This window comes from Nelumbo lutea, chromosome 8, assembly GCF_056320005.1.
Source record: "Nelumbo lutea isolate HS-2025 chromosome 8, American lotus-T2T, whole genome shotgun sequence".
In the NCBI taxonomy this organism is placed as follows: domain Eukaryota; kingdom Viridiplantae; phylum Streptophyta; class Magnoliopsida; order Proteales; family Nelumbonaceae; genus Nelumbo; species Nelumbo lutea.
In genome coordinates this window covers 13,517,033-13,542,525 of record NC_142691.1, presented here as the reverse complement: position 1 = coordinate 13,542,525, position 25,493 = coordinate 13,517,033, and the positions used below count along the sequence as shown (strand labels likewise).

The following is a 25,493-nucleotide window of genomic DNA, read 5'->3' as shown; positions in this document are numbered from 1 at the left end:
TTGTTAATAAATAAAGACCAAGTGTTGAACCTTGATAAGATTATAAAAAAATAAATTATAGTAAAATCATATAAATAAATTTAGGGTTTGTTTGGTTCATAGTTGGAATTAGAATCAGAATGATCTATTCCTATAGTTTTTTTGGTTTAGACAGGAATTGGAATAAACTGAAATAAGATTTCATTTGCAAGTGAGGAAGAGGGAATGATCATTTCCTCAAATGGGGAAATGCCATTCCACCATTCTCGTTCCATTCAACCAAACAGTTAGAATTAGAATAACACATTCGGATACGGGCTCTTAATTTTTAGCTTTGGGCTCTTCTATTTTTAATTGTACAAGTGAATAACATGTGCCATCTTAAAAAAAAAATTACATGATAATTTCATTATGGTTGACTTGAATGAGAAGTCGATGGTCCTGAATTAAAGCAGAGGATATGAAAATCATAGGTCATTGCTTACCGAACAAAGGCAAAGCTGTTTAATGCAGAAATGGCAGACAACCAAGCCACTGGCCCATTCTATATGTTCTAATAATGCATATCGATCGGTGTACGTATCGAAATTTGTTTATAATTCTATAGGATTTGAACCCTTCACACCCCATCAATTGAAAACTTCACTTGCATCAAACATTTACGTCTTTCTTAGTCAATAGAAAGAAATAATCAATGCAGCAACTACCAATCTACAGGAAAATGACCTGCATTAATAGTTTGGGATCTTCATTGGATCAAATTTGCGGTATGGTCCACTACTCCAGTTCATTGACATTTGACATGTTGGCTTTCGCACTCGTATATACTAATTAATCCTTCCCTCGACGACTGCCAGCCTCACTTATTGTTCCCTTCCCTCCGACGAGATGCAATCTACCAGTACTCTAGTACTGACAGGCCGGAGTCCGGAGATAATAAATAAAACATCTTTCATTGGTAATGATATTGATAACAAGTTGCAAGCACCGGATTTGAGCTCTCCTGTAAGGCATAATCGAGCGGTCATGTGGCTATAGCTTTATTGGGTGGGTCCCACATTCCACCCCAAATGAATTGGCATGTTTATTTATTAGTTAACATGGATAGAGATTGCGTTTAGAGAGAGAGAGAGAGAGCGCGAGCTAGTATAATATCGTATATAAACATGTAGATTTGGTGGGGATCTTTCAGTGGCTCACATGCACATGGTGGTGACAGTGATTGTTGTTGTTGAAGGCTTGAAGCTCCATGTGGGTTGTATTCATAACCAGCTATGGCTGCTGCTTAACTTATTCTTCTTCTTATTCATCTCCAGAGTAGGATACCAACCAGAACAGGAAAAAAAGCAAAAAACAAAGAAAGTCACATTAAATTAAGCAGGTTTTAGGGAGAAAGAAAAGCAAATGACTAACCGGGTGCTTGTACCAATTCATGGACTTTGCTTGTGCGTTTGAATTATGACTTATTGACTTATGAGAAAGGTCAATGTCATCCCTCGCTCTGTCTTAGTCTTTACAACCATGCAAGTGAAGTAGTAGTCATTCATCAGGTATCAAAGACGACAATTGGGTCCGCCACTGTCCGGACATAATGGGATTTCCGGGGCGGAAATGAAATCGGTAACCTCAAATTCCCATCTCACGTTTCAGCAATCAGGACATTGCTCGGATTCTGGGTCCAAATCCTGAGGAAAGAACACAAACGTTCCCAAAAGAATGCTTGAAATTGTAGTCTATTTGGCTTCAGTTGATTTAATAACATTCAGATGCTTCTCATTGTTCAAGTTTTCGGTTGCATTCAATACCGCAGAAGTAAACATTTTTTTTATTTTTTTTCCAAAATATAAACTGACATTGGTAATAGATAACATAGCAATGGAAAGAGGACTAAAGGCAGTAGCATGGTTTTGGAGTTGCGTCCGGTGCTGGTGCGATGGCACCGCCGGAGTTCGAGCCCACTAGAGAATTGTGCTCAATGCAGATTGCAGCCAGGACGCCTCTATTCTTTTTTTTTTTTTTAATTTAATGGTCACATATTTTCTTGCTTGGTCGTACTTGACCATTTGCACCTCCTCCTGGTTCTGTAACTGTTGAGGGGGAAAGGAAAAGACGATATTGGGAAATGCAAGTCCAAAATTGTACCGCCACCCTCAACAATCATGTTATTTTTATTCAATATTTATTTATTACCAAAAATACAAAAGTGATGTGTCCCCTCACCTGGGACCTGGGAGGCTGGAAGCCTGTAACTCTTTTCTTGACCTGGGAAACTGAGATCTCTGGTCACCTCATTCCATTTTCTTGGTGCAAAACCCCACCCATAAACCAATGTCAAGAAACAAATATGATGTGCAAATTCAGATCAAGCCCACCAGAGCTTGCTTAATTGGGCGAATCATTGACACTTGGAATTACTTAAAGCTATCTTCTCAAGAATTATGGGTCATTTTGCAAGTGTACGAATATGGAGAATCAAATAATCATGAAGAAGTTACGAATGAAGAACAGTAGGAATAACATTCCAGTACATGTGAATTAGTTCCAATGGATCCCCATAGCCCCAAGTCATGAAGAAGTCAGCATGAAAATACCCAACCTCCTCTTGATCCAAACCATTTTTTTGCTAAGCCTAACCACCTCGAAACTAATCCAACCATCCTGCAGATAGAAAATGGAGAATCAAATAATCATGAAGAAGTTACGAATGAAGAACAGTAGGAATAACATTCCAGTACATGTGAATTAGATCCAATGGATCCCCATAGCCCCAAGTCATGAAGAAGTCAGCATGAAAATACCCAACCTCCTCTTGATCCAAACCATTTTTTTGCTAAGCCTAACCACCTCGAAACTAATCCAACCATCCTGCAGATAGAAAATCCTGAATGGCACCATCTCTCCAAATCCATCTTCCTAAAACAATAGCTCCCAACCTAACAACAATTTCATCTCAAAAGTACAGACACAACATTTCAACCCAATTTTCATCTAAAAAAATACAGGCCCAGAACAGTAGAAAAGATTAACTATTCAATCTTGATTGGAGTTCAGAGAGCTGCTACCCTTGGAATATCCACTGGGAACTTGTGGATCTCATCCATCCATGGATTCTTCTCCTTGGCTGGGTTTATGGTCCTCAAAGCCTTCCAGACTGCACTGTTGCACTTGAACCCTGACCCAAATGCAATCTGCCATAATCTGTCTCCCCTCCTCATCCTTCCCTTAGCCTCTGTATAAGCCAATTCGTACCACAGAGAGCTGCTCGAGGTGTTTCCAAACCGGTAAAGTGTCATCCTTGATGGTTCCATGTGCCACTCGGATAGCTGCAAGTTCTTCTCCAATTCATCCAGAACAGCTCTTCCACCTGCATGAATGCAGAAATGCTCGAAAGCCAATTTGAAGTCGGGGATGTATGGCTTGATCTTCATCTTGAGGAGCTTCCTTCCGACCAATGTAGCAAAGAAGAGCAACTGCTCCGACATTGGCAGAACAAGAGGACCCAGAGTAGTAATGTTGGTCTTCAAAGCGTCACCGGCAACGGCCATCAGATCCTTGGACAAAGACACACCGATCTTTCCATTGGGATCTTCCTGTTGGGTCACACAGCTGAAGCACTTGTCATCAGCACCTTTGTGTGTCCTGACGGTGTGGACCAATTGGTACTTGGATCGCCACCGGTCTGAGCGCTTGTTCGAGAGCAAGACCGCAGCTCCTCCCATTCGGAACAAGCAATTGGAAACGAGCATGGAGCGCTCATTGCCGAAGTACCAATTCAAGGTGATGTTCTCCATGCTAATGACCAAGGCATAAGAATTGGGGTGGACTTGCAGAAGATCTTTAGCAAGAGCTATTGAGATCAGACCTGCGCTGCAACCCATTCCACCTAGGTTGTAGCTGATTATGTTGCCCCGAAGCTTGTAATGGTTGATGACCATGGCCGAGAGAGATGGAGTCGGATTGAACAAGCTACAATTAACGATCAAGATACCGATGTCCTTGGGTTTTAAAGAGGTCTTAGCAAAGAGCTCGTCGACGGCTCCAAACATCACAACCTCGGCCTCTTTTCTAGCTTCTGCCATCGATGGGTTCGGAGGCACGCGGAGGACAGCATCTGGGAGGTAAGTGTCCTCGCCCAGACCTGATCGCTCAAGGATCTTCTTTTGGAACTCAAGGTTGGCATCAGTGAAGGAACCTGTTAAGCGGGATCGCTCCATGAATATCTGCCTTGTGCATTTCCGAGCATCATCAGGCTTGTAACATGAGAAGTTAACGAGGTAGACGGGGCGTGGTCGGGTGAGGAAGTAGACTGTAGACAGGAACACGAGGAGGGCGGAGCAGACGACCACGGAAATCAGGTTGAATCGAAGATGGTCCCAGAGGACATACAGGTCTTGGAGCGAGAATGTGGATAGCTGGGCGGCAGTGAGGACCACGAGAGGCGAGAGGAAGAGGTACATGCCATGGGTGATGAGATAATGGTAGCCAAGCTTTACATATTTCAGTTTAACAGATTGTTTGAAGTCAGGGAGCTTTCTCGAGGACGATGGTGGTATCTCGGGTGTCTCTGGTTTTGGTTCTGTCATTTTCCCTGCAGGTCCAAACAAAAACAGGAGAACCAGGTGAGCAAGATGAAAGCAAACATAAGCAAGAGATGGCTTGGCGAAGAAAATAGCAAAAAGCAACAGGTCCTTCAGAAGTCGAAGGCGGTACTGTTTAACGATTTTCTATAAAAAAAATAAAGATATCGAAAGCAGAGGGTGAGTTCTAAGATCTATTGAAGAACAATGGTTCTGAAAACTGGATTTACTACTGATTCGAGAAAACCAAAATGTTCTTAGTTTGCCCTCGGAAGAACTGATGAATCAAATGAAGAAATAAAAATTGGAGACCTCTATATTCCATTTCAGGGGACTAAAGAAGAATCAGAAAAGAGGACGAAAAGGAACTAGTCCTTTTGGTGGCAACCCAAGTCCGGCAAAAACTGCAATGCGGGCCTGAGAACAAACCAAACCCCATTGAAATCAAAGCCCACCAAAAATCATTGAAACAAGCGAGAAGCAAAATAGTTTTCGCCCCCTCGCAGTTTTGCTCCTTCCAAAATGACCTTGTCTGTTTTCCTTAAAATATGGATCTAGAGAACATCGGCATTGCAGATCGAACCCAATAACACATTTCCATGTTTCCGAGAAACCCATTAAAGGAATTCAAACATAGAAGAAAACTCAAACAAAAGACTTACCTTTGTGCTCCAGTAATCAGTTCCAAAATCGGCAAAGAGAAAGAGATTGCGGAAGAAGAAATGGAGAGACTCAAGAGGGAGATAGACCCTTTATTTTGAAATTATTTGTAGAATGTGTTGGACTCTTTGGCCTCGTTACGAGGGTGTTGACACCTTATATATGGAATTAACCGACCCGATAGGCGGGACAAACACGCGTTTTTAAGAGATATGCGGGCGGCGCCGGCCGAATTTGACCGGAAACTGTTACGAGTAATCACTGTAAACGAGTAATCAACGGTCGTGGGTTATTTTAATCCTTGGCATTTGGGCAAATCAACGGCTGTGAATTCTTTTGATTTCTTGCAATTAAAATCATTTTGAAATCTGAGAAATAAGGGATCAAGAATAATTGTTGAATTTGAAGCGAGAAAAACAGAATTTAATCGTTGAATGATTAGTCGTTCGTTGTAATTGAAGTGCCGAGTTTAGAATAGGTACAGCTATTTGGATATGGACATGCCCTCTTTCTAGAAGACTATGTTTCACTTAGGCTGCGTTTGGTAAGACAGTTAACCCGTTTGTTGTGTCCTCCTTAATCCTAATCTTCTATAGAATACAGATTGGAGTTGGACCCACCAGGAACACCTTAGCTTGGAGATCATCAATCAGTATGATTATTCAATCCTGACCCTTGGATGGTTATGACCAAGTTCAGAAGTTAGAACCATAGTTGTGAGTTGTGACAAGTTTTCCTTACTTTTTGGCTTTATTCTTAGTTTTGTGCTTGCGTGGTGTGTAGTTCTGAGGCTCTGAGGCAGTATTTGGGTTGATATGCAGGTGGGTGGAGGAGTTCACCAGAAAAAGGAGAAAGCATGTGGGGGTGGAGACTGGAGACCGCAGATTTAGGACTCGGGACTGTGTCAAGCTTCCAAAGCCTCAAGACGAAATAATACACGTCCATGACACGTATCATGGTCTCTCGAAAACCTCTTTCCTTCTCTATTGAATCAACCCAATTTGATTACCGAAAGAAAAGAAAAACCCAATTTGATGATGCAAGAGTTCCTTCAGATATTGACATTGTGATGCAAGTATAAATTATTATTTGCTTTTCCAAGGAGTGGTTTTAACTTCTGAACTTTTGATCTGATCACCCAAACCCTTGCTTTAATGGGCCTTTACTCAAGTAAGGGTGACAAGTTTGGTGCTTGGCTTTCGGTCCTCTGGTCTGGTGTTCATCAGAGCTTTCACGGGTGGAGAATCTTGCATCTGACAGCTCTTTGGGTTTTGGTATCACAATATGAGTTTTTCTGGCTTTGGGTTACCATATCCTATGCTCCTTTAATTTCCTGTATAAATCCTAATAGACAAAAAAAAAAAAAAAAAGTTGGCTTTTCCCCACTCAAACCCGGCTTGGTTTGCATCAACACTGCAACTTCTCCAAGCATCGAAATTAAAACTTGATGTGATGCAATCAGGCTGCTTTCTGCAGGAGATAATCTGGCTATTAGCAATGACGAGAACTGAGGAACTTGTAAGAGATGAATCAGAGAATCTAGGGTGGTTTACCCGACGAGGTCAATCCGACGGTTAAGTTAGCACTTAGTAGAGAGCTTGAAGATGATAATAGATTGTGAGAGAGTTAGAGAGCAGAGATTACACATCATATCGCCCATGGGGGGTGAGGTCTTTATATACTGGAGTCCTCGCGGGTTTGGTGGAGTAGTTCCTGGATCCCCGCTTTGATGGGATCCATTTCCGTGTTAGGTGGGGATAACGTCACCAACCGATAAGGGTGCCCATTTCCTCCTGAATCAGGGAGTGGGTGAGCTAATATAGCCATTACAAGGCATGATTCTGTAAGATGCGAAGTACGGTGACGGGATCCCGGGGTTGCCATGCGGTGGTCAGCATTGCCTGAGCTCGTGCTCTTTAGATCCGACCTGATATGAATGCCGAAGTTCCTTGGGATTGAGGTGGTCCTGATGTGACCTTGTGCCGAGGTATACTCGTCCCGAGGTGGTCTTGTTATCTGAGCTCGATTCGTTGTGGACTTGGCATGTCAGAGTGAGCCGTCGGCCTGCTAGTTTAGGTCGTGTCCATGTGTCCTCCTATTACTAGGTCAGGCCAAATTACCCTTCATCAATTGCTCCCCACTCCCCGAGCCAGGGGTCCTGACCCGATGCGGGGAGTTCATGATGAGCCAAGTGGATTTGGTCCGAGGTCTGGGCAGCTAGCCAGATGATTCACGAGTCGGACTTGTTCGGCCACCCAGTTCAACCAGGAAAACCTAGGTCGCGTCTGGCCTACGCGCGGACATCACACGATCTATAAACTCCGCGGATGCCAAAAAATACGCTAAACCAATTTTATCTTCGGGGGTCGCGTAGCCGGTTTTCCTAGGAGTTGTTGCATCACTTCGATCTCAACCGTTAGTTCTCGGAAATAATGGCTATAAATAAGGGGCCCCAACTCATTTTTCTCGCCACAAATTCACAAGTCTGTTATGAGGGCATATCAGAATTCTTCAGCTCACTCTTCTCTTTGTTTTCCGAGGTCATCCTTCTTTTCGGTGAGTCTGTGTTTTCCTGCTCTTCCTTTGTTTTTTAATCATGTTCAGTTCTAGCATAGACAGACTTTTAGGTAGTTCTAGTGAGGTTGAGGGTGCTTTGGTGCAATCCGCGGCCCCTACTGGAGAGGTCAACTCGTTGCAGGGTGACTCCCCTCTTCAGTCTTTAGTGGAAGCTTCTGCTCTTGAAGTTGAGCCATCCCGGCTTGGGGAGACTGAGGTTCAGGAAGAGGGTCCATCCTCTAGGACGGAGGCCCCATCTTCTTTTCGGGCTCGGGATCCAGATAACTTCGGTCCTTCTACTCTAACTTCCGATAGGCTAATGTACCTTGTAGCTCGCTATCGTCTTCCTGGTAGCTTGATTTTTAGCCTTCCCTTAGGTCAATACCCTTGGGCTCATGATCACCATGAGCTCACGGTCTTTGAGGAGCGGCTCGCGGCCTGGCTACGCTTCCTGCTTCACCCTTTCATTATAGAGGTAGTTAAGTTTTTTAACATTACCATCGACCAACTACATCCGAACTCTATTCATATTATAGTTGGTACTATCTCTTTGTTCCACACATACAACCGACCTCTATCCTTAGACACCTTCAGCTTGACCTGTGCAATCAAGTGAAACTCTCATTGTCTGCGCAGGGACGTTAGACCAAGCTATTATCTCTCATCTCAGCCTGGTTTCAAAATCCTGTTCGGATGCCCGAACAAGGCTCCATCCTAGAAAAGGAGGTATTTCATTGTCCGAAATCCTGAAGGGTGGTCTTTTCCAATCAACTGAAGGGTAGTTATCAAGGATCCCGGGGTGAGCTTGGATGCAGAAACTAGGGCAGTCATCAACTCGCGGAGGGACCTCGGCCTTGAGATTAAAGATTTCTTAGCCGATGAGAAACTTGTGCGAGTTGGTTTGAGCCCTCCTGGTAGGTTTCCATCTTGGTTATTTATTTTAAAGTTGTTTTTAATTCACGGCTAACCTTTTGCTCTTCTAGTTACCATGCCAGAGGTCGATGCCGAGAACCTTCTCAAGAGCTCTCAGAGAGGGAAGAAGAGGAAGGCTTCAAAGAAGCTTCACCTGGAAGCCGGTCCTTCATCCCCTGCCCCATCTGAGGTCCTGGCTATAGAGCCGATCTCTACCATGCTCCTCGAGGAGGAGGTTCATCCTCAACCCCCCGTGGTGGACTTGGATGACGACCAGGAGAAGGGTGCTCAGTCTCGTGAACCGGGGAGCACTTCTGTACCCGAGCAGGAAAGTGTCCAACCTTGTAGGCTGGAGAGCACTTCTACACCAAGACCCAGACCTTCCAATCAGAGCATAATGACTCTCAAGCTCACAATGCACAAGAGTAGGGATGTCGCCTTCCCTGATGAGGCCGTGGAATGGGCTGACATGTCCACATCCCTGCTCGGAGCCCGAGCTGTCGATTACTGCATAGTGGTAAGTATCTTTACAGTTTATTTCTTTGTTAGTTTCAAATGTACTTACTTCGGTTTTGTTTGCTAGGTGAACTCCGCCATTCAACCGTTGATGTGCCAGTCTGAGATCTATCTGAAGCGGGCTTTGGAAGCCAATGAAAAGGCACATGAGCTTCATCGTGAACTGAACCTAGCTCGGGGTGAAATACTTCGGGCCAAGAATGGAGCCTAAAGTCAGCAAGAGCTGATTTTGGCCATGACTGAGGAGAAGGAGAAGCAGCAGGAACTAATCTCCGCACTGACTAAGGAGAAAATGAAGCAACAGGAGCAGATCTCGACGCTGACCGAGGAGAAGGTGAAGCTTCAACGAGAAAACGAGAGTCTCGAAGCGATGATTCAGGAGCGGACTGAGATCTTCGAGACCGCTATCCAAGAGGCGTGAGTTGAGGAAAGGAGCCACGCTGTTGAACGCTTCAAGGAATCCTCGGAGTTCCACGATCTCCAAGTTGAGTATGGATCGAGCTCCTATCGTTCTGGGTTCAAGCTGTGTAGATACTTGGTGCGGCAGAAGTTTCCTGACCTCGATCTCGGAGTCCTTACTATGTCGGGCCTTACCCCTGAGGTGATGAAGGCGGTGAACAAAGAGCCCAGCTCATCTGAGGAGGAAAGTGACGATGAAGCCGAAGAGGCGGGCCCCTCAAGTCAGGAAGACATGGAGACTGACCCACCTGGAAATCCTCCTAAGTGATTCTAGATCTTTCTTTTTCCTGTGTTTTGGATGTACGCCTTGAAGCCACTGAGCTCGGGTTACAATGAAGTCTCTATACTCACACTTTTTCATTCAATGAAATATAAATTTTTCTGAGCAATCCTTGTGCAAAGTAAAAATTGTATAGGTTACCCAAATTGCCGAGCTACCGAGTTGAACAACAAGTAAGGATAACCAAAGTAAAAATTTATCTAAGTGTTTATTACCCCGAACTGTCTACTTGGACTATTAGTAGGGGCAACTTTACGTAATGCACGCCGAGGTGAGCGTTTGTGCAAAGTAAAAATTGTATAGGTTACCCAAATTGCCGAGCTACCGAGCTGGACAACAAGTAAGGATAACCAAAGTAAAAATTTATCTAAGTGTTTGTTGCCCCGAACTGTCTACTTGGACTATTAGTAGGGGCAACTTTGCGTAACGCGCGCCGAGGAGAGCGCTTGTGCAAAGTAAAAATTGTATAGGTTACCCGAATTGCCGAGCTATCGAGCTGGACAACAAGTAAGGATAACAAAAGTAAAAATTTATCTAAGTGTTTGTTACCCCGAACCGTCTACTTGGACTATTAGTAAGGGAAACTTTACGTAATGCACATGCTACTCATTTGAATGCCAATTGTCCCTTATGGGTCCGACCTGTTGTTATGTAGGGCTTATACCCGAGCCATCTATGCCTTAGGCATTAGAGGTAACTTGCCTATGCCAAAGAGGCGACTAGGACTTATCTGCCTATGCCGAAGAGGCGACTAGGACTTACCTGCCCATACCGAGGAGGCGACTAGGACATATGAAGTGTCGAGTTGCCTGTGAGGTGCTGGGCTAACTAGGTGCCGAGCTGCCTAGGTGTCGAGCTGCTTGTGAGGTGCCAGGCTGACCAGGTGCCGAGCTGCCTGTGAGGTGCTGGGCTGACCAGGTGTTGAGCTACCTGTGAGGTGCTGAGCTGACCAGGTGCCGAGCTGCCTGTGAGGTGCTGAGCTGCCATGTGTCACGATATCATTGGAGGGCCAAAGCCGCCCTCATCACTTTTTGCCCCCCACTCCCGAGCTGAAAGTAACTCAGTGAAGGGAGTAGATTTCTCATTTTGGCCCGAAATTCGATGAGCTCGTAAGCGCTAATTCAATTCCTTAGGCTCTGGGAGCGACTCGCGGTCCACTCCTGGATTTTTCCCATGCCAAAGAGGCGACTGGGTCTTATGTGGTGCCAAGGTCTCTACCAGTTTGGTACTTTAGCCCTTAGGCTCTGGGAGCGACTTATAGTCCACTCTCCTTGATTTTTCCCATGCCAAAGAGGCGACTAGGTCTTATGTGGTGTTGAGGTCTCTACCAGTACGGTACTTTAGCCCTTAGGCTCTAGGAGTGACTCGTAGTCTACTTTCCTTGATTTTGCCCATACCGAAGAAGCGACTGGGTCTTATGCGATGAGAAAGTCTTTTATTAGTTCTTCAGTTCACGCCTGAGCCAGACTACCAGGTTGGCGCCCGCGCCAGGCCGTGCCAGGTCGACGCATGTACCAGGCTGCCAAGCCGCCAGCCCGCACGTAGGTCGCTAGGCCGCGCCCGACCGGCGGGTGGGCACCTTGGAGCTATTGCATCAGCCTCGTGATGCCGGTCACCCACTCCTACAAGAAGCTACTAGGAGCTCAACCTTCGGGGGCAACACTACTAACTTTAGGTCGCCAGCTCGCACGGGAGCCTTGGAAGGCTCGACCAGCAAGGGCGCCCATGTAGTCTGTTGGTCGCCAACTCCCGTGGAAGCCACGAAGAGCTCATCTTTGTAGAGGAGACCTCGCAAAGAGGACTGATGAGGTTTTTATCTAAATTGAAAGTAAAGTTGGTAGAGATGCTTAGTCTGTTAGCTTTCTGCATAGTGTTTGAGTTCATAAAAAATGAAAACTATAAAGCGAGAGCTTTAATTTTTAAAAAGTGAGGACTTAGCTTTCTGGGAGAAGATGACTTAGCTTTTTGTAGGATGAGAACTTAGTTTTTTGTAGCGTTTCCCACAGAACCATAGAGGGTTTAGTGAATGTCGCGCCGACTACAGGAGGGAGTGGCGCGTTCACTTGTGTAGTCGCTTGGGGCATTGTCAGCCCTGGGACCCTAGCCGCAGTAAGCAGTACGGTGAACTAACCTATGCAGACAGACGAGAACTGAAGTTGCCCCCCAAAGACATTTGCTTCGTTGTTTTGTCAGGCGTTGCTAGAGGAAGCCATGGGTTTGATTCTGAGTTTGAGACTTGTGAAATGGAGGCAAAGGCTTCTAGTAGTGATTTCCCATAGACGGCGCCAAATGATGTGACGCAATCCGACTGCTCCCTGCAGGAGATGATCTAGCTACCAGCAACGACGGGAATTGAGGAACCTGCAAGAGATGAATCAGAGAATCCGGGCTGAATTATCCGGTGAGGCCACTCCAACGGTTAAGTTAGCACTTAGTAGAGAGCTTGAAGATGACAATAGATTGTGAGAGAGCTAGAGAGCAGAGATTACGCATCATATCGCCCCTGGGGAGTGAGGTCTTTATATACTGGAATCCTCGCAGGTTTGGTGGAGTAGTTCCTGGATCCCCGCTGTGATGGGATCCGTTTTCGTGTTAGGTGGGGATAACGTCACCAATCGGTAAGGTTGCCCACTTCCTCCTGAATCGGGGAGTGGGTGAGCTAATATAGCCATTACAAGGCATGATACTGTAAGATGCGGAGTACGGTGACGGGATCCCTGGGGTTGCCATGCGGTGGTCGGTCAACATTGCTTGAGCTCGTGCTCTTTAGATCCGATCTGATATGAATGCCGAAGTGCCTTGGGATTAAGGTGGTCCTGATGTGACTTTGCGCCAAGGTATACTCGTCCCAAGGTAGACTTTCCCGAGGTGGTCTTGTTATCCGAGTTCGATCCATTGCAAACTTGGCATGTCAGAGTGAGCTGTCGACTTGCTAGTTTAGGTTGTGTGCACGTGTCCCCCTATTACTAGGTCGGGCCAAATTACCTTTCATCAAAACCCAAACCAGAAAAATTGAGAAATGAAGAAAAGTGTTGCTCATTGAATGAATGATGGTAGAATGGTTGAGGTGGAGGATTGCATTTCGAATATTATGCAATCTGCAGTCATTCAGGATGAAGTTAATGTTCTATTTGGCTGCACGATAAAATGAAAAAAGAATTATTTTTTCTTTAGAAATTGTGATTTTATGGTGTTTAGTTGAATGTAAAATGCGTGTGGAATAGGAACATTTTTCAACAAGTGAGATTAATTATAGAAATTTACATTCCTTATGGATTGACTGTCTTAATTCATATCTTGCAAAACTCGTACAATTCTCTACTATTTAGGTTTGTTTTCTAAGGCGCGCTATAATTGGCTTCATAGAAAGGTTCTCTTCTTTTTTAATTTTTATTTACTTGGGTATGTGAGTTTATCCCACAAGTGTTTTTCAATTAAAATTTGTCTGAATAAATTTTATTTCAGCATTCTTGTATGATATAAGTTATTCAGTCGGATAAAGATAAAGAGAGAGGTGGAAAGGAGATAGCGTTATCAACGTGTAGGCAAATTGGAGATTATAGAGATCTTTATTTGTCATAAGACCTAATATAGCAACAAATGAATGTAGGGATTGTGATTAATTAATCGATTAACAAATCGAGCCAAAATTGAAAAAAGAAAAGTGAACCCAAATTTCCTATTCACTCTCTACCCACAGTGAATTGCAGCCACATCACGGTAGGTGGAGAGTGGGTTGGAAAAGTGAGTAAGAAATCTCATTTGAGGGAAAGTTGGTAGAAAATTTTGCTAAATTTTCTGTTTGTATCTTTTTTCTGTCAAACCGAACACTAAATAGACCTAATCGGAACACCATGAATTTTTGGGATATATGGTCAATTTTTTATTAAACACAAAATTTGAGGAAACCCCTCATTTTCCATCATCATACATGCAACCCTTGTAGCATAAGAGAAAAGTTTTATAAAAATACGCAGAATTCAATGATAAAGAAGCTAATTGCTAAAAAGTACAAATGAGAGACACAAGATGAAATCAACTATGATTAACCCCTTTTATTTGAAAAATGAAAAAAAAAAAAGTGAACTAATATGGTTGGCGATGTGCAAAGACTGAAGTAAGGAGAGTACATATAAGGCGCTGCCCCACAGTATATCTTCACCGTGTATTGAGAATATTTCTCGATCATAATACCAGTTTTGATGATTATTATCGGAAGATGTTCCCCAAACATGGCGGGGATGTAACTCAAAACAATGAAAAATGCTAAAGAGGATGTAACCCAAAACAATGAAAAATGGTGTAAACTCTAAATTTGTCACAAGTGGCTCTTAATGGGATGCAATTGTAGAACGGGACTAAGTAGCCACCTCAAAATAATTAAGGTGAGGTTTTGTTAAGTCGAGTTTAAGGGAACAAGTATAGGTGAATTACATGCCACTCTTATGGAACATTGTGTCAGTACATATGTATCCCATATCTCACTCAATGTTCTAGATGTCGTTTATTTGTAATACTCACTTTTTTTTTGGTAGAAACATTATCTCATTCAATTTCCTTACAAGCCATATTCTTGTATATTCATGTATAGGGTAATAGGAGTAGATAATTTCTACCTTGCTGGAGGTGTAAATCGGATTGTGTTGGGTTGGCATGGTATGACTTATGCAAAGTGTAGGCCATGTCATACCATACCGTGCTGGTCCATGGGTTGAGTTGGGTCGTTCTTCCCTCCTTTGAGATACTTTGGGGGGTTGGCTCGACATGGTCCATAGCTTGAGCCCATGCAGGCCTGTGTCGTGCCATGGATCGAGCTGGTCTATGGGCTGAGCCTTGTGCTAGACCAAGCTATGTTTTTTAAAAATTTTGAAAAAAAAATAAAAATTTTAACATAAATTAAAAAATTGATAAAATTAGAAAAAATTTTAAAATTTTATTTTATATATATTTTTTATGTATACAATTATTTATATATACAATAATAAAATGAAATAATATAATAAAATTGAAAATAAAATTAGATATTAATATATTATATAACTATTATATAATATGATAAGGAAAACAACATTTTCTTTGTAGAAAGTGCAAAAATATAGCAACAATATTCTCACATTTCCATCCATTAGGGCTATTCACAAACAATGCCAAATTGACCAACCCAGCGTGACCCAATCTAATTTGGCTGTTTTTTCTTCACCACTAGTCGGTTTTGGGTTGTAAAGATGGGTAAATTGATAATTTGGTTTGGTTTCGATTTTTACACATGAAAATCGAAACCGAACCGAGTTATCTAACTAGGTTATCTCTATCCTATTTATTTCTAGTTACTTACTAACATAGTTACTTATTTTTAGCATTAATTTTTTAGTTACTTACTGACTTAGTTATCTATTCTTTCTAGTCTTTAGGATTGGCATTAATGGCAAGCATTGCAAGGCAAGCAAAATCCATAGTCCCTACACATTTAGAAAGATTGGCTTCTTGCATTTTTGAAAAGATTAAAAGAGAGGTTCTTTACTCTCTAGGGTATCTTACTATCCTTTACACCAAATAGGCAAATAGGAGTCATTTCTTTCTTAAACTAAATGTTCTCTACTCTCTAAGCATTGCAAGTCCTAGTCTTCTTCCAAATTTCATTCTTATTTGACTCATTCTTTCCTTTATACCAAATAGGCAAATATGAGCCATTTCTTTCCTAGACTAGAAATCCCCTATTCTCTAAGCGTTGCAAGTCCTAGTCTTCTTCCAAATTTCATTCTTATTTGACTCATTCTTTCCTTTATACCAAATAGGCAAATATGAGCCATTTCTTTCCTAGACTAGAAATCCCCTATTCTCTAAGCGTTGCAAGTCCTAGTCTTCTTCCAAATTTCATTCTTATTTGACTCATTCTTTCCTTTATACCAAATAGGCAAATATGAGCCATTTCTTTCCTAGACTAGAAATCCCCTATTCTCTAAGCGTTGCAAGTCCTAGTCTTCTTCCAAATTTCATTTTCTTTGACTTTTTCTTTCTTGGTTCGCCTCCTCAAGGCTCAAGCACTCTCAAGATTTTCAAATTTCAACATCACTCGTTCACTTGGCTCTCCCATCTTCTCAAATCTCAACTCTCATTCTCTCAACTCTCAAGTTTCAACTTCTCAAGATTTAAGCATCACATTCATAGGTTAGTATTTTTTATTTAATATTTTAAAAATTTAATGCATATTAAAAGTCAATATATTTTATTTGTGTTTTGCTTAAGCTTTGAAAAAAAATTGTAGTTATTTATGATATGATTGCACAAAAAACTTCGGTTTTAATTTAAATATATATATTTTATATTTAAAACTGTTAAATATAGATATTTCAGTTTTAAATAATAAATATATATCTGAAAAATATATTCTAAAATATATCAGATATATATTTCCAGAGAATATATATTCTGATATATCTGTATATATATTTTGGTTTTAAATATATATATATATATATATATATGTGTGTGTGTGTTGTGTGTGTGTGTGTGTGTGTGTGTGTGTGTGTTTCTGAAATATATATTTCAATTTTAAATATATTTCCAGAAAATATATTCTAAAATATTATATATATAATATGTATATTTCTGAAATATATATTTCAGTTTTAAATGCACTTACAATAAATATATTCTCACTGAAATATTATATAATATGTATATTTCAGTTTTAAATATATTTCTAGAATCGACCTATCGACTTGATCTTGGGCCGGGCCGGGCCGGGCTTTCACTCGTCATTAAGGGAAATATGCTAGGCCCGAGCCCGAGCCCGGCCCGACCAACGGGCCTATAACTTGGGCCCGAGCCTAAGCCTGAAGCCCGAGCCTGAGCCCGAATCCCGACCTAATAATAAAAAACAAATTTCCCTATTCAAATTAGAATTAAAAATTCATATAGTTTTTTCCTATTTAAATGAACAATGGGCCCACAAGATGGTTTTTTCTCCTTTCTTTTATATTTTAAAACACAGTTTTACATTCTTAAATCAAAAAATTTATTCAAATGGAAATAATCACATTACTCACCTTAAGTGTAATATTAGGTCGGGTCGGGCCGGGCTCGGGCTGGGCTATTTTGACAAAACCCAAGCCCGGCTCGAATTTATTGTGGGATGGGCTTTTTGGCCCGAATTTAAGCCCACAGGCCTATAACCATGTTCAAGCCCGTCCGGGGGCCGGGCCCGGGCTGGGTGGCCCGACGGGCCGGCCCGGCCCATGAACAGGTCTAAAACCGACCAAGTCAGGTTTGCTTAATAGAGGGTCGATTTCGGTTTACTCTTTAGGTAACTTGACCAAGTTGGATCAGTTAAAAAAACTAGTAAACCGACCCAACCCAACCCGTGAACAATCCTACCATCCATTTTACATTGACAATATACATTAATTAATCCTTCACAAAAAGAAAAAACATGAAGGAATTTTAACATCCCTCAAATAAGAAGCCAAAAGCAAATTACTAAATTCTAAGCAAACATTGTTTGGAAACCCAAGAACTTACAAAATTGCATATAGAGTCAGAAGAATGTTTGCAATCTCACTAAGTTCAGTTTCCCCAATACAATATAAATCCATGATGTTAGAATGTCAAAGAAATTCCTTTTGGTGTATAGATTACTTTAATCATACACTCATACATACATTCAACAATTGGAATTTTGCATTTCTTCAGATGCTTGGTTATGTTTACATGTTTTGCAAAAGATTTTTACTAAAGCATTCAAATGGAAAACTGGGAAAATTAGAAAAACTAGGAAGGGGGTTTTTATGCAATGGCTTTTGGCTTTACTTGGTGGGCTTCATTTGGATAGCCTTTAAACAAATGTTTGATGAATACCCTAGCTCTTTTAGAGCCCAAAAAAAAAAAAAGAAAAAAAAAAAAAAAGCTTTCAACCAAGTTTTCTCCAAGGTAGGGGTGTCAATGGACCGGTTTTAGGTTGGACTTTATCCAAATCAAAATTAATTTAATGGATTGAACAGACCAATAAAATATATTGAATTGAAATAGTCCAAACTTAATGATGCAAAGTATCATTTAGATTGGATCGGACTTGATTTATTTGTAATGAATTTATATTGGATTGAACCAATATCTGATCTATTGATACAAAATAATACATAGGTCAATAGACCAGGTTTGGGATGGAACCAATCTAAAAAAGATAAGGTGAAGTATAGTATTCTTTTACATTAATCATCCTATTCCATCTCACATGGTACTGGATGGTAAGTACTACTCAAAATTAAATTCTTAGAAAATATTAAAGGTGCTTTTATTGTCCTAGAGTTATGTCTGTAAGGGTGTCTTCTGTCTAAGCAACTTAACTTCACTTTCCTACATAGATGCAGTGGATTCATTAATATTGGTGTACTATTTTGTTTGGGGGTTCATTTATTAACCGTTTTTTCTTCAGAAAATTAATGGTTTTAAATGGAATTTTCATATTAACTTTCAGAAAAGGAAAAAAAACCCCAAAAAGGGAGAATTGGTGGGCCTCTTGCACCTTTTATGTCCATGTGGAGGGCCATCCATTAATAAAAGGCATTTCGTGTAGGTCACGTGGATGGAACCCAATAACGTTATCAGGATCTCTTCTTTGGGTCTTATTACCCGTCACTTCGTCCAACACTCATGATTTATGCCAGAGCCAGAGGGTCCATATGTCAAGAACGCGTTTGGGGAATTTTATTTCATGCCACCGTTTTTGGCTAAAAGCGAGTTCAAATCAGCCCCGACCAGATTGCCCGCGACAACGTCCCAGACACATCCCCGCCGTGTATTATCATCATCGGGAGATGTTTCTAATACATGGCGGGGCTATGCTGTGGGATGTTGTTGGGGCTGAATTGCTCTCGCTAAAAACAAGCTTGTCTCTGAGGCCACCGGACGCGTGGCACAGATTGGTGTATCACCTGTGAATGAAACATGGGTCCCAAGGAGAGATTAACCTGGGCTCTGATCCTCTGGACCAGATTGAAACAGGATCACAATTTTGTTTCCTTGATGTTTCTATTTTTTATACATTAGGATGGTAATAAATAAATTAAAAATGATTTTAAAAACCGACGTAAAACTGGAATCATTTTGACCATTGGTTTTTGGATCAAATGGTCTGATTGTACGGTCCAAACTCCAGTTAGATGATTTTTGGGTTCAAAATTGAACCCAGAGCAATAACCGATTCTCGGGTCAAATGACTCAATTGTTCGATCCGATCCGATTTTCAAAATCATGATTCATGAATCTACCGTATTTGTCCTTTGTGCAGCCACTTTTCAAATGAGTATTCAGATTCCAAACGACGATCGATTCTTGATTCTCTGAAAATAGGACACTTGGCAAGTAATGGGAGACCGAAACCGTAAACAGCTTTTCAGTGGCCCAGTCCCAACTCCCAAGACCAAGATATTCTATGACATAAAAAGTGGCCCGTGTAGGACTGATCATTATTCGGTTAAGGTCCAAAAATCGAATTAAAAAAATTCCGATTTTGATTTTTTCGGTTTTTGGTTATTTTGGTTTGTAAAATTTTGATTTCGGTTTCGCTTTTTAGGATTAAAAATCCAATTAACCGAAAAAACTAAATTAATCAAACTTTATTATCTATAATATATATTAACATATAATACATATATAATATGTATAGAATATATTATATTATATTATATTACATATTAAAATTTATAATTTATTATATACAATATATAATTGATGAGGGATAATCTGATCCTTTGAATTATATTATCACATGTGGCCTTCAAGTGACATCTAAGCATTGAGTAAACAAACTAACTCGACAAATTGGCCTAAAACACTTTGCCCAGGCTGACTTCAATTGTCTTGGTTGGACTAGGTTAACAGGTCTCCCAGCATATGGCAACCTACCTCAGAGACCAGCCGAGCTGTAAGAACTTGTGGCAACCTACAAGGCAAGCTTGTTGACTTGTCTCATAGATATGTTACCAACTCAAGATCTTCAGAGTGCTAATGAATCGACCGTTAGGCCGGGCTATTGCACTGCACACATCAAAATTAATCAAACGGACCATAACCCCCATGCGGATTATGTAACCGATCTAATTATCTCCCGAGTGAGTGGGAATGACTCCGCAAGAACATGAGACCCATTGTGAGAAGATTCAGGTCACTCACATCTATAAAAAACCATCATTCTTACTAGCGAAGGTACGCATGATTAAGCTCTCAGACTCTTTTATCTCCAAAAGAACTCTCAAATAATTCTCTAACTTAAGCATCGGAGTGACCACCCCAGGTAGAAATAATCAGGGCACTCTAATTTTATCTCTCTTGCAGAATAAAACAGCTCAGCCATCTATAACTCGGCCTAGCACAGCTAGGCCTTTGACAAGACAAACATCCGAATCATTAGACACGCGAGAATGGTCTGCATCAATAATATATATTATATATTAAAATATACACTATAATATATATTAAAAAATATATATGTTAAAATTCGGTTTTAGCCGAAAACCGAACCAAAGATTTTATTTTAGTTATTTTGGTTTTTCAATATTTGAGTTTCGTTTCCATTATTTCGTATTCGTATTATCCCCATGGAGGAAAAATCATGCGATATTTAACGGATTGGGATTGGCACGGGTTTGCATCAACCCTAATTGGACCTGCTAAAAAATGCATTATTTCCTAACCCTACACGATCCTATAGAGTCTAACCTGATATCAACCCGCTTGACCTGTAGCATTTCAGTAGTGCTGCTTTAACATTTACACGATCCTATAGAATCTAACCTGATATCAACCCTCTTGAACTGTAGCATTTCAGTTGTGTTTCTGTAACATGTTTTGAAAATCAAGAAGTCATTAATTTAAGTTTAGAATTTATTTTATAGATTTTAAGGTGCCATTTTTTTATTTAAAAAAAGAAAAAAAAACTAAAATCAATATGTAAAGAAATCCTAAAATTTAAGATTATAGAGTTAGAAGAATGCTAGTATCATGATCCGGCGGGGTGGGTTAGTCAAAACCCGAATCTGACCCGAACTCAAATTTGGATAAAAATAAGTAAAACCCTAACTCAACCCTAAAACGGTAAAGCTGAATATGCCTGACCCTAATCCAACCCTATAGGTTTGGGTCAAGTTAAATTTACCATTTAACATTTTAACCCGACCTATTAACATCCGTAGGCTGAAAGATATTTTGTTAAATTGATTTTGATGAATTCCATGCATGGAACTCGGGAATTTCTAGAGGGTAAGATAGTTAAGCTTTATTTGTCCAAATGGGAGTCGAGCCCTAGGGTTGATGTGTATATATATATATTATAGGTTTTTTCTTGATGTTTTTGTATCCATGCCAAACTTTTTTTTTCTTTTTTTTATAATTGTATTTTTTTTCTAGTATAAATCCTTTTCTTCCTGGACATTTGTTAAGGAATTGTAATTGAAACTATATGTATATATATAATAAAACAGAAGAAAAGATGGTTTAATTTTTCTATCTATCTTATAAGCAAGTAAGCTGTTGCTGAATAGCATTGAGACTAATAATTAAATACTGAGGTCAGCCAGCTACCTAATTAGTGACTGAGAACTCTGCCAAACGATGCTCTTTCATAGAAGCACAAAGCCTGCCTACCTTAGATTTGGAAAGCAATGGGAGGAGTAATTAAGGACGCATTTTGATTTGTCAAACTCAAACTTGGTCATTTTTTGATGGATGCATTGTACTGATCTGTAGTCTACATCTTCTAACCTGTACATCTCATTACTTTGATGAATTTTCAGTTGAATAAATCTAAAATTGACATTTCTTTGTGGACCAATCATCTTCCAGCCCTCCCCAACGCCCCACATCAAAAAATCAATTAGCTAGGACGACAAAGCTACGTTTGTTTGAACTCGGAAGATTCTTTCAAGGTTTTACCATTTATGATCAGAAACAAAGGTTACGTGTGAAAGAAATACATGTAATTGTTTATAAATTAATCCCAACGGTTTCTTCTCGTTCTTGTTGTTAATTAGCTGCGCTTTCATCTCTTCGTTGAACGAACTTCTTCCTCCATCCAGCAATACTTGTATGGAGTTCGACTTTTTCTGTTTTCTTTTAACTTCAATGACGCTGTACGTTGGGGATGGTGGTTCATTTGCACTATACAATTGTGCATGTATCTTATGCTTCATATTTGACTTCATCCCGTGCATTTGTTTGCCAGAATTAAATAATATAATGGTGATGTGAAGCAATAAAGGAAGGGGGAAGGTTATTTGTTTGGGATTTGGGAGGAGTTAGATATGAAGCAAAACGATTTGGCCTCTGTTGTATTGGCAGATAATTAAGGTAGGACGAAGTTAATTAACAAATTTTGTATCGATGCAAAATTTGCATTAACAGTAAGTGAACATAAAACAAATTATGCAAAATTTGCATAAAACATGCAAGAGTGCTAGCTAGTTATAGTTATAAACTAAAATATTGCATGGCATGATTAAATCTCTTAAATCTGTATGCTAAATGTCATATAGGAATCCATTTTACACCACAATTTTGGAACATTATCCCTGGGCCTCACGTCAAAGACAACTGTGCCATAGATGCCACTTGTGGCTAGCCTCCTATTTAAAAAGAGAGGTAAATAAACTCTTTACTTAAAATTTGAAGAAGTTAAATTGCACTAAGTGTCATTCTTTCAGATAAAAAGCCTTAAATTAAATCAACGAACCGTGCAGCCTATAAACCATCGCATAAATCAGCGGCGACCATTACAATGACGACAAGTCAACCATGAATTTATGGACTTGGGAGATATTTCCGATACAAATACATTGAAGGGATAATCTTGTGGGGGCTGATTTGATCGCAAACCCTGTACCCAATAATAAATGAAGTGAGATCTGAGATAAGTATTACGTGTGTGGGCAGTTTTTTGGTAGAGCCGTGACCGACTCCATGAAAGCCTTTGTTGAACTTCCACGTACGTCTGATGCTTCTTGCACTATTTTTGCCTTGGACAATGTTTATGTCCCGACGAAGCGTTTGGTCACCATCTCTATCTCCATCGCCCCATCCACACATTCAAGAGAGAGACCCATGTGAACGGGAAGCCTTTATACTTTTTACTCCTCCAACCAATACCCACCCAACCATTCTATTGACCTAACTTTGTCTTCTATCTCCACATATATTTAGATGAACATGAGGTGCGTACGAAGATATTATCTTTAAGATGTTATTTGTAAGAAAACTTCTGTAGGATAATAGCAAATTGGACTGAGAGAGACATGAGTGATTTTAAAAATTTGTGTGTGTAAATGCTTGATTCACGTTCCTTAAATAATTTCTGAAGAGTTATGGAGCAGAGGAATGTGCTAATTCAGAAAATGCTTATTGAACAGTTAATGACTATTAACTTTGAATTGTGCCTTGACTATTAACTTTGAATTGTGCCTCTTGATCACACTTGATTGAATTGTTGATGTTAACAGCAAAGTATGCCTCTAAAGTGCCTCATTGCGCTGCACAAACATACATACACGCACATTACTTAGTAGCAAGCCCCCATATTCATCTCTTTATATCTAAGGAGTGTAAATAAACTCTTATTTAAAAACTCAAAACAAGTGTTGTAATTTTCCAATGTGAGACAAGTTAAAAAACTAGTTTTCATAAAAAAAATTCTATTTTTCAAAACATGTGTGCAGATGTATTTTTTCATGTAGTTGATCAATCAAATTCCATTGAATCTAAGCTATGATGATATTAAAATACAATAGTTCTTACTGATATGGCATTGAATCAATAATGCTACTAGCCATATCTTCCACCCTATTAATAACTTATTGGCTACTAGACTAGATGGATGCCACAAACTTGTATCCCAATATTTTGAACGTAGGTAGTAGGGCTGTAGGGAACCAGATGTAATGAAATAGGTAAATTAAGCTATCTGAAATTGAGTTGAGCTTGTGCTTCTCTAAATCTTTGGGTGAGCTTGTGCTACTAGCCATCTCCAGGCTACGTCCGGTGAGATGCCATGTTTAATATTTGGGTTGAGTTTGTGCTTCTCTAAATCTAAGTATGTATCTTGCATGTAAATAATGATGATGATGATGATAAGCCCTGAGCTAAGCATCCATTGAATATTAATCCTTAATAACCTTTCCTCCAACTTTCACTCATATTTTCTATCAAACCAAACAGTCTTAACAAGCTATCATTCTGGAACCATGTAAGAGTCCATCCATAATCTCCCACCTCCCAAATGACTGCCTCAACGATTTTGAAGTTGAATCTTCTTCTCTTTAGTGAAGGGATTGAAGAAAAGCTCAATTGACAAAACTGCCACTCTTTAGCAACTACCATCCTCTGAGAAGAGGATCCTAGCTGTTTCTAATGATAAACCGAGGATCCTAGTTTTTGCTTTGCAGCCTGAGCCATGGGGATTGGACTTTAGACATGGATGGTCTACTGGTAAACCGAGCTGAGGGCATGATGGATCACGTACTCTACACACGGCACAAAGATTCATGTAATCTACAACATAAACTCTCAATGTGAAAAATTTGCGTAAAACTTTGAACCATGATTTGGGCTATATTAAGATGTACTAGTAACTAGATATAAATCATACCCATGGATCTTGATGAAGTGCATTTTGGCAGTTCTCGGCTGGCAGGTGGCTCGGATGCTTGATTGAATAATTTCTACCTGGAATGTGGTTTGGATGTTTAATTGAATAGTTCCTACCTAGAAAGTGGCTCTGATGCGATCTGCAAAGAAACAATGTCAGAGTGCCCAGGTTGCTTTACCAAGAGTGGGCACTCTGATACTTAAGTTAGCAAATAAGAGATTTTAAGATAGCCAAATGTGAGAGAGTTGGGGAGCTATGAGAACTAAATCGCGCATCTCCCCCCTGGGGTTGGAGGTAAGGCCTTTATATAGGCATTGTTTGTGCCTAACTCGATTTCTCACAAAACATTCGGTGTGAGAATTGACTTCCAAGAGACCCGGGAGTGATGGGAAGCATGTAAAAATCGATGGCGAGCATGTCTCGTAGGTCGCCAGGTCAGCAACAGGGGTAGGTCGCTAGGTCGGCGCTAGAGGCAAGTCGCCAGGTCGGCGTTAAAGGCAGGTCGCCAGGTCAGAAACAGGGGCAGGTTGCCAAGTCAGCGCCAGAGGCAGGACGCCAGGTCGCTAGCTGGGACTCCATCATTTTGGCTAAGGCAAGTTGTTGCCTAGGTGGTTTTGGGTGTCACCTAGTTGTTCCGAGATGCCATGTGTCATGATGTTAGTGGAGGGCCAAATCTGCCCTCATCAATTGCCCCCCACTCCTGACTGAGATCAGCTCAGCAAAGGGAGTAGATTTATGCTTCGTTGTAGTTCCTTTGGCCTATTACCAACATATTTTGAGGTCGGCTTAGGGGTCCTTGATGTTGAAGGTAGTTTGGCTTCCCCTTGTGATATGTGCGTCAGTGTTGGAATTTAAATAGCAGGTCGGTGCCACGGCTGCGCTGTATCGGTCCTTTAAGGTGCTAGTCGTCTACTCCTAC

At 40.7% G+C, this 25,493-nt stretch overlaps 1 protein-coding gene and 1 long non-coding RNA gene across 2 annotated transcripts; both read right to left on the bottom strand.

Annotated features, from left to right (window-relative positions):
- Positions 1-2,444: 2,444 nt before the first annotated feature.
- Positions 2,445-5,774, bottom strand: LOC148842831 (3-ketoacyl-CoA synthase 11-like). Its single transcript, XM_088958375.1, has 2 exons — positions 5,219-5,774; positions 2,445-4,567 (listed from the first exon to the last, which is right to left on the bottom strand). The coding sequence occupies exon 2, from the start codon at positions 4,560-4,562 to the stop codon at positions 3,027-3,029; it is 1,536 nt and encodes a 511-aa protein (XP_088814501.1). The 5' UTR covers positions 4,563-4,567; positions 5,219-5,774; the 3' UTR covers positions 2,445-3,026.
- Positions 5,775-23,230: 17,456 nt separating this feature from the next.
- Positions 23,231-24,836, bottom strand: LOC148842830 (uncharacterized). Its single transcript, XR_016103304.1, has 2 exons — positions 24,575-24,836; positions 23,231-23,459 (listed from the first exon to the last, which is right to left on the bottom strand). It is a non-coding gene; the product is annotated as an uncharacterized LOC148842830 (long non-coding RNA).
- Between the last annotated feature and the right edge of the window lie 657 nt (positions 24,837-25,493).